At 42.5% G+C, this 15924-nt stretch overlaps 1 protein-coding gene across 1 annotated transcript in view; it reads left to right on the top strand.

The window, feature by feature from the left end:
* The window catches only part of RSU1 (Ras suppressor protein 1), a 193347-nt gene that overhangs the window by 88672 nt on the left and 88751 nt on the right, over nt 1–15924 (top strand). Inside the window, exon 8 of the mRNA XM_065921174.1 lies at nt 11675–11807. Within this exon, the coding sequence (XP_065777246.1) occupies nt 11675–11807 (133 nt within the window). The remainder of the gene's footprint in view (nt 1–11674; nt 11808–15924) is intronic.

The following is a 15924-nucleotide window of genomic DNA, read 5'->3' as shown; positions in this document are numbered from 1 at the left end:
CCATGGCATTCTCCAGGCAAGAATACTGAAGTTGGGTTTTCATTCCCTCTCCAGATCTTTCCGATCCAGGGATTGAACCTGAGTCCTCTGGATTGCAGGCAGATTCTTTACAGTTTGAGCTACCAGGGAAGCCTAAGGACTTGTTAGAAATGTAAACTTTGGGTTTTATCCAGGTCCTCCTAAGTCAAAAACTCTGGAGGTTTTCCCAAGGCCTCCAGGAAATTTTGATGCCCATTCAAATCTGAGAATCACTGCTTTAGAATAACTGGGAAGCACAGTAAAGGGTGATCCTCCCCTTCAGAAATAACCGCTATTAAGAAGAAAGAAGTAAAAAAAAGAAAGAAGTCTTTGCTCTTTTTGTGTATGCACGTGTGTGTATGTTCTTCTCGTCTTTTTCCTACACATATGTATATAACTTTTTTTAACATACGATCTTCTGATGTGGGTTTTATAGCCTGCATTTCAACCTTCAGTGTTGTGTCATGACCATTACCCCATGTAATTAAATTTTATTTGAAATCGTTTTTAACCATATGATGACATACTCTGCCATCCTAAGAGTGTCTCATAATATATTAACCAGCCCTTTAGTTATTTGAGTTGCTTCCAGATGTTCTGGAGGAGCACAAGCAGCATAAATGAAATTTTGAATTCATAAATCACTGTGAATATCTATGTATCCTTAGCATAATTTTTTCTTTTTTTTCTAACTTTGAGATTTAATAGATATACAGCACTGTGTAAAGTGTACAGCATACTGATTTGACTTACATATATTATAAATAATTACAATAATATGTTTAGTTAACATCCATCCTTTGACATAAATGCAAATGCTTTTTTGAATTTTGAGAATTCCTTTAAAAAATTTAGTTGAGTTTTACACTGGGAAGGAAGTTTAGAACTTATCAGCCCTGATATCATTCTTTTGTAGATGAGGAACCAAAGTTGAGTGCTTAAATGACGTTCAAGGATATGTGAGTAGTTCATGAGAGACATGAGTTGAACCCAGATGTGCTGACTTCTTTTCATATTTTTTATTAATTTTTATTGGAATATAGTTGCTTTCCAAGACTGTGTTGGTTTCTGCTGTACAGAAAGTGAACCAGTTGTACCATACATATATTACCTCTTTTTGGGATTTCCTTCCCATTTGTCACCACAGTACTGAGTTCCCTGTGCTACACAGGAGGTTGTCATTAGTTTTATCTGTTTCATACATAGTAGTGTATTATGTGTCAATCCCCATCTCCCAATTTATCCCACCTTCCCTTCCATCCTTGGTGTTCAGAAATTTGTTCTCCACACCTGTCTGTTTCTGTCTGGCAGATAAGTTCATCTGTACCATTCTTCCAGATTCCACATATGTGCTCACTTCTTTTGCAATCAGTTCTTTCCTCCACTCACATCATGTTGCTCTTCATAAAATGAGATAGTTGGTTTCAGTTTCAGAATTCTTACACATCTATACTTGGAATAGATTGCTGAAGGGTGTGATACTTTTATTGATCTTATAAGAAGTTGTGATTGCTGGAACTTATTCCTTGAACATCCATGTATTTAGTTTATGTTGTTGATATTCAGGGATGTCTCCTTGGGGGTCTCTGGAGTGACTGGGGCTTTCTCATTGGTGTTTACATTTCCAACTTCCCAGGCAGTCAGAACACTGTCCTTGAACTGGGGGACTTCAGTGGAAGGACGATGAGGGCTGGGAGGACGCTGAGTGACCTAATGCGCTCTGGGACCCGACCCTCACGGGGTGCTGCAGACTGCTACCCTTCAGTCTTTTAGGGAATGAGATGAGCATTCCTAAGTTTTTCTTGGCCCTACTTTTTGTTTTTAATCTCACTTATTTTTAGCTGTGCTGGGTCTTCTTTGCTGCATGGGCTTTTCTCGAGTTGCAGCCAGTTGGGGCTATTCTCTAGTTGTGGTGCACGGGCTTCGCATTGTGGTGGCTTCTCTCGTTGCAAAGCACAGGCTCTAGGGCACAGACACTTGAGTAACTGTGGCATGTGGGCTCAGAAGTTGCAGCTCCCAGGCTCGGTATTTGTCACGCGTGGGGTTAGTTGCTTCACTGCATGTGGGATCTTCCCAGATCAGGGATCGAACCCATGTCTCCTGCATTGGCAGGCATTTCTTTAGCACTGAGCCACCGTGGAAGCCCCACGGCCCTACTTTTGATCACAGACCTTTGATAAGTTTATGAACTTGGGAGCCCTTTCCTTGAAAGAGTACTACCAGGCAAATGGATGTTTATTTTGCATTCTATTTCAGGAGATGCAATGCAGGAGACCCCAGTTCTATTCCTGGGTCGGGAAGATCTGCTGGAGAAGGGATAGGCTACCCACTCCAGTATTCTTGGGCTTCTCTTGTAGCTCAGCTGGTAAAGAATCTGCCTGCAATGTGGGAGACCTGGGTTCAATCCCTGGGTTGGAAAGATCCCCTGGAGATGGGGAAGGCTACCACTCCAGTACTCTGGCCTAGAGAATTCCATGGACTGTATAGTCCAAGGGGTTGCAAAGAGTCAAACATGACTGAGCGACTTTAAGTTTCAGGAGATGCATTCCCTGAGTGAATTTCTGTTTTAGGCAAATTGTTTTCCAGTATACATTTTTCTCTCCTTTGCAGATTTCGCTTAACATAATAATGAAGAGTATTTTATATTGATGCAGTGCTTTCCAGGGTAGAGAATGACTTTGTACACCTTTGGGCTCCGGCCCACCATCCTGTCAATTGGTACATTATCCCCACTTGGCAGATGGGGAAACTGAAGCCCAGAAAACACAGGGATTTACCCAAGGTCATTTGGTCAGAAAGCCAGTGAACGGTATGTGGCATCCAGAGCCAGACCCACTGGGCTTTAGAATATACTTCCTGGGGACTCCCCTGGTGGTCCAGTGGCCAAGATCTAGTGCTCCCAATGCCGGGGCCCAAGTTCAATCCCCGATCAGGGAACTCTAGATCCCACATGATGCAACTTAAGACCTAGCACAGCTAAATATATAAATAAATTTTTTTTTAAAAAAAAGAATATGCTTTGTGATGTTACATAAACAATAAAAGGGAAATCTGTTAAGCAAAAGGTTTTTTCTCCCACCTTTAGAAGAATAATGGGGAAATCCTACACAAAGGCCAGGTTTACAACATGAGTTATTCACTGAACCTCCATGGACAGGGACTTGCTGGATAAAGCAGCGATGGTGGTGAGCCCTGAGGATGCCCATGGCTCTGTTGGTGAGGAATTGTATTTACCAGTGACTGAGAGACCCTTTTCTAGTCCATCTTAACCTGGAACACAGATGTCACATGGCCAAGAAGGGCACTGGGGAAAACTGTAAAGTGATATTTTTCTTCATTCTTTAAAAGGGCTTCTGGGCTCCTCCACACAATACACATAAATCAGAGGCCGCTGTTGAAGCCATTTGGCAGGGTGTTGGGCTTTTTAAAAAGTCTCTTTCATTTAAGTTGTATGCTTCCCTTGACTAGATCGGAAGAGTCACAGTTTTAGTATGTTTCACAAAGCAGCAGCGCATCGTATGTATTAAGAGAGCTAAATGCCTGCTTTAAAAATGTGTTCCCAGAAGGCTAGGCAGACAATTGCCAGAATGACAGTGTGGCCTCGAATTCCCCGCAGAATAAATTTGAGAGCTGTCATGAGACATTCCAGCCTACTTGGACTGCATTGATGATGCCCAGAAAAAGCAGCAGCCTCAGACCCTGCTTCTCAATCCAGTTACGGCTTAGCAGACCATCAGGCTGTTCCTGCAGTGGGATGATGCCATTTTAAATAAAAGGCACTGCCTTTGTACTAATTAGCATCTGTCTTGCATTTTGAGTTATTTTTGATGATATCCTTTTCATTCACCTTATTCTTATTTAATCATAAAAATAATTCATACTTGTAATCACATGGAGTTCTTGAGAAAGAAAATAAATAATTTACCCTTTATTCTATGAGTTCAAATCCCTTCCCCACCTTCATTTCCCCTCTTTGAGAAAACCCATATTAACAATTTATTATGTGTCCTTCTCTTCTGTTTCTCTTTTTCACTTAAACGTTTCCTCGTACCCCTAATATGAGATTTCCTTCTTCTATACTTTTTTAAAAAAAAATGAAATCATAGCAAACCTAGTATACCCTGAATTTTTTAAAATTAGGGTGTAGATCTCTTCCTAAGTCAAAACATACAAGTCTTTGTCATTTGTTTTAATAACCAGATAACATTTCATTGAGTAGCCATGTTATTCTGCTTCTCACCTACTGAACATTCTGGTTGTTTCCAGTGTTTTATTATAGCAAACATTCATTATTCCAATGTGAGCATGATTTTATAAGCCTCATGCTTGTTTTCCATTCAATAAAGTTAGTTGCTGAAGAAGTGAGAAAGATAGAAGCTTTCCATCTCCAGCTGCCATCATACACTTCTGTAATTAGAAGCCTCTTACATAGTAATAAGCTTAGGGATTTACATGTAGGATATCTGTATGCATGTATTTGCAGCAGCCCTAAATGCCGCTTTTATTTTGTGCTGGAGTTGTTTGTAGTTAGCTCCTGTGTGTGGATTTACTGCCGAGCAGAGGTGATCTCTCAGCTGTCATAATGTCCCATCTAGATCCCTTCAACAGTGAATCAGTTTCCTGAGTTTGGGCAAATCCAGTATACTGATGATAGAGTACCCCATCAGCCACGGTTTGCTAGTTTTACCTTGTTAGACGATGGCCTCAGAGTTTCGTGAGCAAGGGAGCCTGGCTGTTAGGATGCACTCATTTAAAAAGTGTTCCACGGGATTTTGGAATTAGGGAGGAAGGGAATGATGCTTCGATGACGTGAAAAATTTGCCCAGGTTGCCTTGATTGCTTAATATGCAATAAACGATGTTCCTGGTCATGTGTTTCAGGATTTGGAGTACTCAGGAAGAATTCTTATCAGTAGAATTATGAAAACAACCCATTTCTATACGTCCAAACAAGTCTGCTTACAAATGGGGCCACGAGGCCTGTTGCATCCGATCACATGTTTCACTAGCGAGGGGAATGCTTGTGTTCCACGCTTTAGCCTTTACAAAAGACCGTTGCATGGCAGAGCTGCTGTACTCGAGACTCTGGGATGAAGCACATGTGGTCCCTTTGCAGGTAATAAAATGGAAAATCCAATTTGCAATTGCAGAAGCAGCCTGTGAGTGACAGATGATCTTAAGGGCAGCGGCGGTCAGAGGGCCACCACTCATTACAGTGCGGGCTGGCTCCCCACGTGGCCCGGGCCTCCCCACCGGAGAGGCGAGCGGAGGGAATGTGTGTCTGGGAGGCAGCCAGCGTGTCCGCGGGTGCACCCCTTTCTAGCTTATTAGATCCTCTTTGTCACAGTGCTTAATCCTGCCGCCTGATCCTTGTTAGAACAGCACCCGAGCGCTGCTCAGGCTTCTAATAAAGGAGATGGGCGAGGACTCCTAACTGGAGCCAGCCAAGCGTGCGGCAAGTTAGGGCTCCCGCAGCCTGACTGACGGGGCGCTGAGATGCTCCCTGCATGTTATTACTGCAGAGGGAAGCCGCCTCAGACAGCTGATGGATGAGCTCGGCTGAGGTCGGAGGAACTTGTTGCCGGGCCCCCAGGAGCCAGGTGTCAGCTTTTCACATGGGATGATGGCTGAGCTTTCTTCTAATTATCTTAACCCTCTTCTGAAATTGCTGCGTCTGTTCAGGGGGAGGTGAGAAAGCCAGAGACCCCGAGCCGACTGGGAGGGTCGCAGCTGCACCAAAGCAGGTACTGCATCCTCCGCCAGTGACATTAACTCAGAAAGTAAAACAGGCATTTCCCCTCGCACCGAGTCTGCTTACAGCCCGTAGAGTCGGCGCTGGTACTAGCTCTGGCTTGTGCGGTTTCCATCTCTGTCATCTGTAATAGTTGCCTGCTTTAAGGTGCGCTGTGGACATGAAGCATGGGTTTCGTGTTTCTTTGTTAAGGAAAACAGCATAGCGTCCACCACAAAGCTACCGTGTGGTCTGACCGCCCATCCCCCCCCACACACACCCCATGTCAATGAACATGAATCATACTTTTCTGCTAGGCTTCCCAGTTCCAGTATTCCATGAAGCACCTGTGAATCTGAAGTTTGGTATTAAATCTGACTGAGGATTGTTTGACACTAAGGTAAATAAATGGGGGTGGGGGAGGGTAACTCCATCCCTCCAGCCTCCCCCTCCCCCAGCTAGAGTGCACAGATGAGTTTGGAATGATAGAAATGAAAATGCTCACGGTCCGTTCTGTGTACTCCCAACTTTCATCAGTATGAGATTCCTCTTCCTCGAATCAACCACGTCCAGCTTGCCGCCCGCAGTCCCTGCGTGCTCCAGTTAGCAGGCGTCGTTAGCGCCATCCTCTGCCTCTTGTGTCTCCGTCGTTAGTGCTTAAATAGAGACGTGCTAGGGACTGACAGCTCTCTGGAGGGTTCGAGGTCTCAGACGAGAGGGTCCAGGGTACAGAGCTGACCTTTCTTGATGTTATTCCCCCAGATCTGTTTTCCATACATGGCAACCAGGGAGCATCGAACTTTAGTACATTATTTTTAGAGGATTACCATTAAAAAGGCTCCAGGCTTAGTCAGAGCCAGGTTTGTCAGTTGCTGGTAGGAGAGTACAGGCTGTTCTTTCCTGTACCTGTATGTTGATTTCAAGGATGATCCACTAAAACCTGTTCATAACATAACTGTACCCTTGGATTAGTGGGCATGATGCTGATCAGGGTTCGTGTCCTTCCCCAATCAATAGAAATTGACTAGAGGCCAGACAAATTCAGGCAAGGCTTTATCTGGGCTCCTGTTGCCGCAGGGAGGAGCGAGAACAGGTGATAGGTTCCCTTGCTCACTCCCCAAGGGTGAGAGAGCTGGTTCCTTATATGGGGTGAAGATAGGAGTGTGTCCAAGGATTGGGCTGGAGGGGTGGCTTAGGTGGTTTGCCCACCATTTAGGTGGTATTGAGTGCAGGGTGGGGTGCACAGGACCCTGCTTTTGCAGTTGCCAACATCTAGTTTTTGATCCAGGCTCTTTAGAAGTGGCTGCTGATGCTGCTGCTAAGTCACTTCAGTCGTGTCCGACTCTGTGCAGCCCCACAGATGGCTGCCCACCAGGCTCCCCCATCCCTGGGATTCTCCAGGCAAGAACACTGGAGTGGGTTGCCATTTCCTTCTCCAATGCGTGAAAGTAAAAAGTGAAAGTGAAGTCGCTCAGTCGTATCTGACTCGTAGCAACCCCATGGACTGCAGCCCACCAGGCTCCTCCGTCCATGGGATTTTCCAGGCAAGAGTACTGGAGTGGCATGCCATTGCCTTCTCCAGTTAGAAGTGGCAGTAGGGATTTTTTGGTCTTTTTGTATCTTTTGTCCATGTTTGCCCCAGCTGCGCTTGCACACACTTACTTTTAGTCCCATATAGTTTCTTCGTATTTCGTTGCTTGAGGAGAAGTAGGTCTAGGTGGAAGTCTTGCAGCAAATGGCCCCAGAAGTCAGTCTGTCTCAGGCAAACCCTGCACCTGGGTGGGAGGGAGCTGGAAATGCAGTCTGGGAAAGAAGAGAACCGTCTTCCTCTCCTGCTCCCCTGGGCAAATTTGGAAAAACTGAGGCTTATCTATGGGGTCCTTCCTAAACTCTTTCCCTGGTTCACATTGTTCTCACACTGACCCAGAGCCTTGAAAATACAGCAAGCCAAGAAATCCTCTGTGCTCCAGACACAGCTACTTTTCCTCTTTCCACCCTCCTTCGTCCCCAGAGTTTTTGTTTGTTTGTTTGTTTTTTAAGTCATATTCCTGTGATGCCCATCCATCCGAACCAGAAGTTAAATAGGAAAGCGGTCCAGTTGAGTTAGTTCACAGTAATATGTGAATGACAGATTCCAGGAAGTTTGTTCATCGGATACACTCTACCCATGGGAAAGTTAGACTGAATTTTTCATTAGACTAACCAATTTGGGGGGATGAGGAAGAAAGATATTTAGAGCAGAGCCACATCTATCAGGGAAATCTTCTTTGCTTAGAAATTCATTCACATCTTTATGTAATTTATGCTTTTCATGGCTTTTTTTTGGGTTACTCATTTTAGAAGATTTTTTTTTTTCTGAAGTTCTCATTGATTATTTCTTTTCACAGTTGATTCCATGATAATGTAAGTGGGCAGGGCTTGAAGGCAGAAAGAGGATATTGGGTAAGTGTAGGCTGTGAATTAGGTGAATGTTTTAAGAAAGAGGCTTTTACCTCTAGTAACCCCCCAACTTTAGGAGAATTTCTGCTCCATGGTTACTGTCACCTGGTCACTCGGCCCTTCCCTCAGTGACCGTGCTGCCTCAGGACACTGCGCAACATAATACACTGTGCGTTTAAAGCACGACACTTCAGGAGCTTCCCTGCTGGTCCGATGATCAGGACTCTGAGCTTCCAATGCAGGGGGGCGTGTGTTCAGTCCCTGGTCAGGGAACTAAGATCCCACATGCCGAATGGCATAGCCGAAAAATATTTTACAAACTTAAAGTAAACATGACACTTAAGAAATACAGACTTGTTTGTAAATGGAAGACTTTCCCCAGAAACTTCTGTTCTAGTCATTTTTAGGAAATGTGGAAATTGGAGAAAAAGAAGTAATGAGACAGTTATAGGGACAGGAGGACATAGGGTATAGCAAATGAGGAAATGAGAATTATCGCAAAATTTAAACAAGCAATCAGTTTGATTCTTGGGAAGCTGAAAAACTTGTCTCCTGTCCAAGTAAAGATAAAAGCAAAATATATAAACAGCAGTCCACTGCCAGCATTGTTACACCTTCGTAGGATACTTGGCTAAACCCAGTATGTGCAGCATTTGCATTTCCACTTATCCCAAGCAGTTTTCTGACTCACGGTGTAGAGAATAAAGCCCGTTAATTTCCCAAGTGATTTAATATCTGACTAATAATGTTTAACCATTAAGTTGAGGAAATTGACAATATTGATAATCTTGGAGAGAAATGTATCTGCTTATTTTTGTACTTAACCAGCAGATTTTAAATAGCTTTGGAAATATCATGATGGATTACTCTCTTACTATTTCATAATATCTGTTTTCTTTAAAAGCATTTTATGAAATAGGGATCACTTTTCCGTTGGTCTGTTTTTCCTCTGTTATTCTGAATAGCTTCAAAGTTCATTGAGGCACCCCTCTGAGATGACTGTAGTTTGCATTTCAGACCATCACAGTAGAGCAAATATCACGATAAAGCAGATTACTCAAGTTTGTTGGTTTCCCACTGCATATAAAAGTTTTATTTATACTATACCGTAGTCTGTTAATTGTGCGGTAGCGCCACGTCTAAAAGTCTCCATGTGCTGTGTGCTGGGCTTAGTCATTCAGTCGTGTCTGTCTCTCTGTGACCCGAAGCCCGCCAGGCTCCTCTGTCCATGGGATTCTCCAGGCAAGAACACTGGAGTGGGTTGCCATGCCCTCCTCCAGGGAATTTTCCCAACCCAGGGATCAAACCCAGGTCTCCCACATTGTAGGCGGATTCTTTACCGTCTGAGCCACCAAGGAAGGCCAAGAGTGCTGGAGTGGGCAGCCTATCTCTTCTTCAGGGGATCTTCCCAGCCCAGGAATCAAACTGGGGTCTCTGCATTGCAGGTGGATCCTTTACCAGCTGATCTACCCGGGAGGCCCCAATATGTGCATATCTAGCTAAAAATTTCTTACTGGTGGACTTCCCTGGTGGTTCACTGGTCAAGAATCCACCTGCCATTGCTGGGCCCATCCCTGGTTTGGGAAGATCCCACATGCCACAATTCAACCCGCTCGCCACAACTGCTGAGCCTACGCTCTAACGCCCGCGAGCCACAGGTACTGAAACCCATGCGCTCTGGAGCCTGTGCGCTGCAATGAGAGAAGCCACTGCAATCAGAGGCTTGCGCTCCGCATCTAGAGAGTAGACCCCGTGCACCGCTGCTAGAGAAAGCCTGTGCACAGCAACCGAGACCCAGTGCAGCCCCAAATAAACACATATTAAAATTTTTCTTACTGATAAAAACTGCTGACCGTCACCTGAGCCTTCAATGACGTGTAGTAGTGATCAAAAATCACTGATCACAGATCACCATAGCATAAATAATAAGGATAAAAAGGCTTAAAATATTGGAAGAATTACCAAAATGTGACCCAGAGACACAAAGTAAGCAGATGATGTTGGAAGAATGGCACCGAAAGACTTGCTGGATGCAAGGTGTCCGAAACTTTCACTATTTTATAAAAACTGTAGTTAGGATGTGCAGAGCACAATCAAGTGAAGTGTGATACAAGTTCCGTTGATAGAACAGAAAGAAGGCAGATTCAGAGTATCATCATTTCTTTTAAGAAGAAATACCACATCACTGTCCTAGTAAACGTTTTTTCTCATTTCTGAAGTTCAGATTAGCTGGGAAATGAAGTGCTTTGAGCAGTGCTTGCATCCTTAGAATATGTTTTCCATATCCTGCAGTTATTCGTTATGACAAAATTGGCAGTTGGAGCCTCTGAACATGACAGAAATGTTATGACTAATTGCTAGGTGTCTTTGTTCAAAAATCTTAGATTGTAGACCAGGGGTGTGAAAATGGACTTCTTCAGTAGGACTTTCAGGGCAAGGATGTCAGTGAGCCAGCTGACTGCCATTTAACCACATGCAGCTCTACTGTGTAACATCTGTCTCTCTCGTAGGCAAGCATGTTCTTTGAAGCTCTTTCTCACACTTCCTTTTCCAGTTTCAAATATACCAAACAGAAAAACGTATATAGAGAATCAACTGAGCCGTCAACACATGGTACCCAGATGCTGGCTACCTTCATTGGCTCATGTTTGGTTGATCTAGATTGACACGTAGTCACCAAACACTGTAGAAATATATAAGAGATTTGGAATCAGAAGGCTTAGATTCAAATCCCTACTCTGACATTTTGTGTTCTTAGAGATATTACTTAATTTCCCCAAGTTTCTGTGTTTTTTCTTACCGGTAAAGTGATGTCAATGGCTGACTTTAGGGATTGCTGGAGAATCAAAGGAGGAAATGCTTTTCAGAGGTAATTTGTGAATAGGTAGGATATGTATGTGTGCATTTCTGCCCTTAACCATGTTATTGCGATGCGTTTAGTGCTGATTCTGAGATGTACTTGTGCTACCTGAGAGAGGCAACAGTAGTTTTACATGGGCAATGTTCTCATCTTTCTCCACTTGTGTGCTGCTTTGAGGAAAAGTGGTGTTGATTGGATCAGGTTTCAGTCTTACTGGACAAATGGTGATGCACACTGTCAAGGTGAAATTGGGGGATGTCCTGATATTAAGGGTTCTCTCAATTCTGGAAGGCCGTTTTTGTTCCTTTAGCAAATACTGGAAAAAACGAAGCAAATGCTACATTTGTATGCATTCCTTCCAGGTTTACTTCCTTCTGACCTCTTTCTTCTACTCCCTCTCCCCTCTCTCCTTATCGCCTTCCCTTCCTTCCTAATTTCTTGTGTCAGTATGCAATCATTGACATGGCTTATAGACCAGCAGTGACTTGGGCTAAATATTTTTAAAACAAATCAAATGACTCAGAAGATGCTTAAGGTTGTGCTGTGGTTACCAGGCATGCATTACTTCTTGAATTTGATTTCTGTTGGTTAGACGACCTTCATCTTTTTTTCTCTCCTTCTTTTCAGGAAACTTGGACTTAACTGGTCAGAAGCAGATATTCAAAGCAGAGAACAATCCCTGGGTTACCCCTATCGCTGACCAGTTCCAGCTTGGCGTGTCCCATGTTTTTGAATACATCCGCTCCGAGACGTACAAATAGTAAGTAGACTGTGATTTTATGAAATAGACTGGTTTTATGGTACTTGTAATTATGCCAGTTTTAACAACCACCGATAGTAATTGTCTTTATTTATAGATTATTTTTCATTCACATTGTCAAAGGAAATTTACAGCAGTTTTGCTTAGAAATCTTTTAAGGTATTAAACTGGCTGAATATGCACGGCACTAAGGAAATTCACCAGACACATTAAGATCAGAACATATTCTTTTCTCCTTTGAATGCAGAGAATAACAAATGTTGTGAACAAAATTGTTAAGTGGTTTATTTATAAAATCAGTAGGGCACACTAAGAAAGCATCATTCTGTTCTTTAAGAGAAAAGATAAGACAGAAAACGAGGAGGGATCAGCTGGCTTAAGTCACAGCATCAAAATCTTTTAAGTCCTTCCCTTTGGTCCAGGGCACCCCTGGGGGGTCCAGCATTAAAACCTAAGTATTCCCGCCTCTCTTTTCCTCAGGGTGTTCGGGTGAGAAGGAGTTCTGCTACGTCCACCGGCTCTGCTATTACTGTGTCTTCTGTTACTATTTTCTGCTCCCCCCACTCACCACCCCCAAATTGAAGTGATCATTTCTCTCAGTGCTTCAGTGAACCTCTAATGCTGAAAGCTAGCCACCTCTAGTTTTAAGCAACTACAAAAGACTTGAAACAATTCACAGTCAAATTTAATCTGTTTTTGTGTTCAGTGAGAATTTAACATCCCAACTCTTAGAGAAGATCTCGGGGATCATTAAAGGCTACAGTCAGTGGAGTCTACCTTTTTTTTTCTTGGGTGTCAGAGCTATTCTCTGCCCCTCAGCTCAACACAGCTTTCTCTGGATCTGTGTTGGAACAGTGGGTCAGATTTAACTGACAGGGCAGAGTCCTAGCCCATGAATGGCCAGTGGTGGTCCTGGTAGTACGAGTCCTCATGATGCCATGCTCCCGGTGACACATCTGGGACTCCTTTTGGTATATTTCCCGCAGACAGAATCACAGAGAAAGTAAACTGTGAAAGAACAATGATATATATTCAAGCAAAATAAACTGAAATTGCCAAAATGACGCATTTCCTTGTATATGAATGCAACTTGAAGCATGGTTTAGATTTCTTTGAAAATGATACCTTAACTTTTTTTTGACATCTTAATATTTATCTTATATCATAAGACTTACTAAAGAGTAAAATGAGAGATGTGTAGGGTGTGTGTTATTGTTTCATGAACCACATAGATATGAGCAATTATTATACATACATAGTTTTTTTTTTTTTAATGAACATAGCTCAGGGTTGGAAATTTGTCTAGTTCATCATGAAAATGTGTGAAAGTATAATTGCAAATTAGCTGTTTATTGTTCGTTTGGTTTCTCTTAAATTCTTAATCGTTACTAGCATCAGTTTTAGATTAGCCTCTAATGTTTCATTAGTGAATGGAAGGTTATGCAGTGCTTTGGTTTGTGGGGTGGTGTACTATTAGAAAAACATTGTACATAATAACTACAGAAAAATAAATAAGCTACTATTAATCCAGAATTGGGGGAAACACTCTGTTGTTTATTCTGGTTAATGATTTTTTAAATCTACCCTAATTTAGAATTTACACTAATACACTAATTTGGAATTTACAGAGAATTAGAATACAGTGCATAGGAAAGTGCTTCTAATTTTCATTTCATTTCTAAGAGATTACATTGTGAATGTATGGATTTGAGTACATTAGAGTCATTAGGCAATTAATCACCATTATGTGCTATTACAGGCAGTTTCTGTTTATTTGAACGTCGTTAGGATTCTGGATAAAGGAGAGGTGTTGACTGGGTTTATTGATACTTATTTGAAAGAGAATCTGTGATCCACTTAGTCCATGCCATGTTTGATGTATATATTCTTGTCTGTTTCAATAGCATTTTATATTGGGGGATCAGAGTCATCTAAGCAGTTTGCCCCCTGGCTTATTTTTTACATGATTTCCTCTTGGAGAATTTTGTTATCTTTTGTCCAGTTAAATCAGCATGGAAAAGCGTAGAGAAGCGTGGGAGAGCCACTGTTCCCTTTGCAGGGGTACCAATCAGTGCTCTGTTCACTGATTTGAGAGGAGTATGTGTGCCTCTGCTGTGAGAATGCCCTTGACATTAAACTCCTGGGAGCAGGGACCTCCCTAAAGTGAGTTCTCTTAGAGTTCTCCCCTTCTCCCCTCCTTGGGGAAGAGAAGAATGTTAACCACTTTCTGTATGCCAGCTTTCTGCCCTCCTGTTCTCCCAGTGGAGCAGTGACCTTCATTCCTTGATCAACATACTAGCCAGAAACATGGCCTGTGAACCAAGTAAGACCCTGCCTCAAGTGCTCAGTCTGTTTTTAAAAAAAATATACGTGTGCAAAAATGCCATCACTATGTTTTACTGATTTTTATAATTTAAGGTCCTCTTTTAGAAGAATAAGTATATGTTTGTATATCCTTATGTAAATGGAAATCAAATTTAATTCTTTTTTTTTTTTAAGCAGTCACTTCATAATTAGAGGACTTATAGGATTTCTCAACTCTCTGAGAAATTAAATCTAATTAGCAGATATTTGGCTACTTTTGTAAAGCTGTACATGTGATGACTTGCACGGAGGCAGTTTATGTATTACACCGATATTTTTTTAAACAAGGCAAATGTCTTATTTGGTACCTTAGTCTTAGATCCTTTATGTTAAAACCTGTAGTTTCTAATCTTCACTTCCTCATCTCTTTTTATATAAGTCATGTACACCCCTTCCAGTTAAAAAATCCTTTTTTTATATATATTGATCTTTAGCCTGTCATAAAAGCATATTTTAATTTTTTATTCTGGCACTTAAAATACCAATGAATCTCCTTTTTTTTCCTCCCCTTTCTAACCAATCGACCCATTACCTAAATGAGAGCATTAAGAACTCACCAGCTCATTTCATTTCCCTTCGTGTCCCTGGTTGAGGTTCAAGGTGACCTTCCTGTTTCCAGCGCATCCTAAGAGGCCTTCCGAGTCTCGAGCAGCGACAGTCCAGGAGAGATGAATTATCTAATTTCCAGACTCTTAACAGACTCCAAGAGGTGACATGGATGTTTGAAACAAAACAGGGAAGTCAGTGTTTAGGAGGAATTAAAATACTTGGCAGGGATGTAAGTGGATGAGGATGGAACAGGAGGGGATGTGGGCAGGTGTGGGCTGGGAGAGTGCTGAGAGGCGATTCTTCAGGAGGTTGTTTTGGGGGTACGTTTGGGGCATTCGTCACATTCTGATGATTCCTCAGACGGAGCTTCCTCTTTGTTCATTTATCGTACTTTCAGCAAAGGGAACATATTGGCTGGTGTCATTGCGTTGCCCGCTTGTTGTCACTTATTCCCTCTGTCAAAGGAATTGGCTCCTTCTGGATGTCGACGCTCAAACCCTACAAGCGCGTTAGCGTTTTCGGGCTATTGTCGAGTAACTTCTGTTTCTGTGCAGAGTTATGATCAGATCGTCACCGCTTGTTAAGCTTCCAGGAGGCAGAGTTTTTTTTTTTTTTTGGTCGCCGAGAGGAGAAGTCAGATTGGAGTCAGGATCCTTGACAAGATTCTTTGTGAAAGGGAGTAACTCACACTTTTCACATTTCCATCAAGAAAGGTGGATGGAAACTGCAAGCCATTTTAAAAGCTGACATGTTAACTCTTAACAAAAGAAGAGGTTTGACAAATGTTAAGCGGAAACCGTGTCGGTTGAAAGCGACATTTGGAAAACAGGCATTCTCCTGCAGGCTGCAATTTGTAATGCCTGGCAGTCCTAAAGCCTCATTTCCAGACTGGCATAACTCAAAAGCTCCTTCCCCGTCGTTCTTCCGTCTTGTGACTTTCTTTGCTGTCCATGGAAAGGTGCCACACTCACGTGCTTTTCTGTTTTGTTTTTCAGTCCCATGCAAAGACATTCATACTATTATTCAGGTTACTTAGCGGAAACATTTTAACCAAGCAGTGCTTGGGGAGTGGTGGGCACTGATGGGAAAATGCAGGCAAATTTCTCTTCCCTTGGAAATCTAGTAAAATAAATCATCCTGTTTAGTTCGTAAGGAGGGATAAGGACTTTGATTCTGGTTCATATTGTTTCTCAAGCTGTTTTAC

Source organism: Muntiacus reevesi, chromosome 2 (genome assembly GCF_963930625.1).
Source record: "Muntiacus reevesi chromosome 2, mMunRee1.1, whole genome shotgun sequence".
NCBI lineage: Eukaryota > Metazoa > Chordata > Mammalia > Artiodactyla > Cervidae > Muntiacus > Muntiacus reevesi.
Note: the sequence above shows the minus strand (reverse complement) of the source record. Positions and strands in the feature narration are given on the sequence as shown.